The sequence below is a fragment of the Salvelinus sp. IW2-2015 genome, linkage group LG34 (genome assembly GCF_002910315.2).
Source record: "Salvelinus sp. IW2-2015 linkage group LG34, ASM291031v2, whole genome shotgun sequence".
Lineage (NCBI taxonomy): Eukaryota > Metazoa > Chordata > Actinopteri > Salmoniformes > Salmonidae > Salvelinus > Salvelinus sp. IW2-2015.
Window position 1 is genome coordinate 1295412 of NC_036873.1, and position 2467 is coordinate 1297878.

The 2467-nt window shown below is 45.4% G+C and overlaps 1 protein-coding gene across 1 annotated transcript in view; it reads left to right on the forward strand.

Annotated features, from left to right (window-relative positions):
* Positions 1 to 1898, forward strand: part of LOC111958287 (atrial natriuretic peptide receptor 3) — a 102458-nt gene extending 100560 nt beyond the window's left edge. The window contains exons 6-7 of the mRNA XM_070437147.1: positions 284 to 368; positions 1657 to 1898. Coding sequence (XP_070293248.1) covers positions 284 to 368; positions 1657 to 1762 — 191 coding nt within the window. The 3' untranslated portion in view covers positions 1763 to 1898. The remainder of the gene's footprint in view (positions 1 to 283; positions 369 to 1656) is intronic.
* The last annotated feature ends 569 nt before the right edge of the window (positions 1899 to 2467 follow it).

The following is a 2467-nucleotide window of genomic DNA, read 5'->3' on the forward strand; positions in this document are numbered from 1 at the left end:
AGCATTGCAGGTATTCACCTCTAGCATGCAGCATGTGCAGGTATTCACCTCTAGCCTGCAGGTATTCAGATCTAGCCTGCAGGTATTCAGATCTAGCATGCAGGTATTCATCTCCGGTGTACATTTGAAATCATCATCCACATTAGCTTAGCTGCCGATGAGCTTGTCTAATGTAGTCCTCTTAAGGGCACTCCGGACAATCAAGTTTAAAATATAGTGTGACACAGGTTGTAGCAGAGTGTCGTTAGCCTAACTAATAGCCTCCGTCTTCCTCTCCAAGCAGGCGGACTAGGAGTATCTGCTGTTACTGGGATCATAGTGGGAGCCCTGCTGGGGACAGCACTGCTCATGGCCTTCTACTTCATCAGGTAAAACGGCACTTTCAACCGCTAAAATGCAGGTATTCACCTCTAGCATGCAGGTATTCAGATCTAGCCTGCAGGTATTCAGATCTAGCATGCAGGTATTCACCTCTAGCATGCAGGTATTCAGATCTAGCATGCAGGTATTCACCTCTAGCCTGCAGGTATTCAGATCTAGCCTGCAGGTATTCAGATCTAGCATGCAGGTATTCATCTCCGGTGTACATTTGAAATCATCATCCACATTAGCTTAGCTGCCGATGAGCTTGTCTAATGTAGTCCTCTTAAGGGCACTCCAGACAATCAAGTTTAAAATATAGTGTGACACAGGTGTGTAGCAGAGGTGTCGTTAGCCTAACTAATAGCCTCCGTCTTCCTCTCCAAGCAGGCGGACTAGGAGTATCTGCTGTTACTGGGATCATAGTGGGAGCCCTGCTGGGGACWGCACTGCTCATGGCCTTCTACTTCATCAGGTAAAACGGCACTTCAACCGCTTAAATTAAAAGTTTAATTAAAAGTTTGGCTCATTTCAACTGGATTCAATTTAACCTCACCTCAAAGACAGCACTGATCTATAGGAAAAGCATAACGACTGACAGCTATAGGGGGAATACAGACATGACAGGTATAGGGTGAATACAGACATAGGAATACAGACATGACAGCTTTAGGGGGAATACAGACAGTGACAACTGTAGGGGAAACTACAGACGTGACAGCTATAGGGGAATACAGACGTGACAACTGTATGGGAATACAGACGGACATGTAGTGGGAATACAGACTGACAATGTAGTGGGAATACAGACGACAGCTATAGTGGGAATCAGACGTGACAGTATAGGGGAATACAGACGTGACAACTATAGTGGGAATACAGACAGACAGCTATAGTGGAATACAGACATGACAGTCGTATAAGTGGGAATACAGACGTGACAGCTTATAGTGGGAATACAGACGTGACAGCTATAGGGGAATACAGACGTGACAATATAAGTGGGAATACAGACGTGACAACTGCTAGTGGGGAATACAGACATGACAGCTATAGTGGAATACAGACTGACAGCTATAGGGATACAGACTGACAGCTATAGGGGGAATACAGACGTGACAGCTATAGGGGAATACAAGACTGACAGCTTGGGGGAATACAGACGTGACAGCTTTGGGAATACAGACATGACAGCTTATGAGGTAAGCATCACAGTAAACATACATAACTTGCCTGGTCTAAATGAAATCGTAATGAATGTGAAACTCAAGGCTTGTTGTTGTTGCTAACAGGAAGAACTACACATAACCGTGAGAGACGCACAGCCAGGGAGGAACGTGACACGGGGAAACATCGTCAGCTACGAGAAGATTCTGTCAGATCGATCTTCTCGGCGGCGTAGAGCCTCGCCGCTTCCTGACGGTTCCGTTCCAGCCGAGCATCATGGGAATGTGACCAAAGACTCGACACACTGTACCCTGCTGTCAGAGTACTCATGCTATTTAAAGAAAGACATAGTGTCATTGTTTTGTGTATTTTTTTTTTTGGGGGGGGGGTGTTTAACTTTTGGAATTTCATCAACTCAGGAAAGTTAGCTGTCACAAAAGCACCACTTGTATGTCATCTCTGCAGAAAGATATAGGTGTGTATTCTCCCCTTAAGAGGCCAGCACGGAAGCATTTTATAGTCTGTGCAAATTGCTTTTAGTAATCATTAAGACCTTAGTAGTAAACACTGCGTAGTTGTCAATGTACAGAATCGGGTGTGAATGTATTCAGATAATGGACGCCTGTGATGTCATGAGACTTTGGAAAAGTTTTGACCTGTTTGTCAGTAAATGCATTTGCTTCCATCCTGCTGTGTTTTAGTCAACCAGATACTGTGTAGGCCAGGTCAGAGGTTAACTGGTTAGACCAGTCAGAGGTAACTGGTATAGGCAGGTCAGAGGTAACTGGTATAGGCCAGGTCAGAGGTTAACTGGTGTAGGCCAGGTCAGAGGTTTATAGGCCGGTCAGAGGTAACTGTGTAGGCCAGGTCAGAGGTTAATGGTTAGGCCAGGTCAGAGGTTAACTGGTTAGGCCAGGTCAGAGTAACTGGTGTAGGCAGA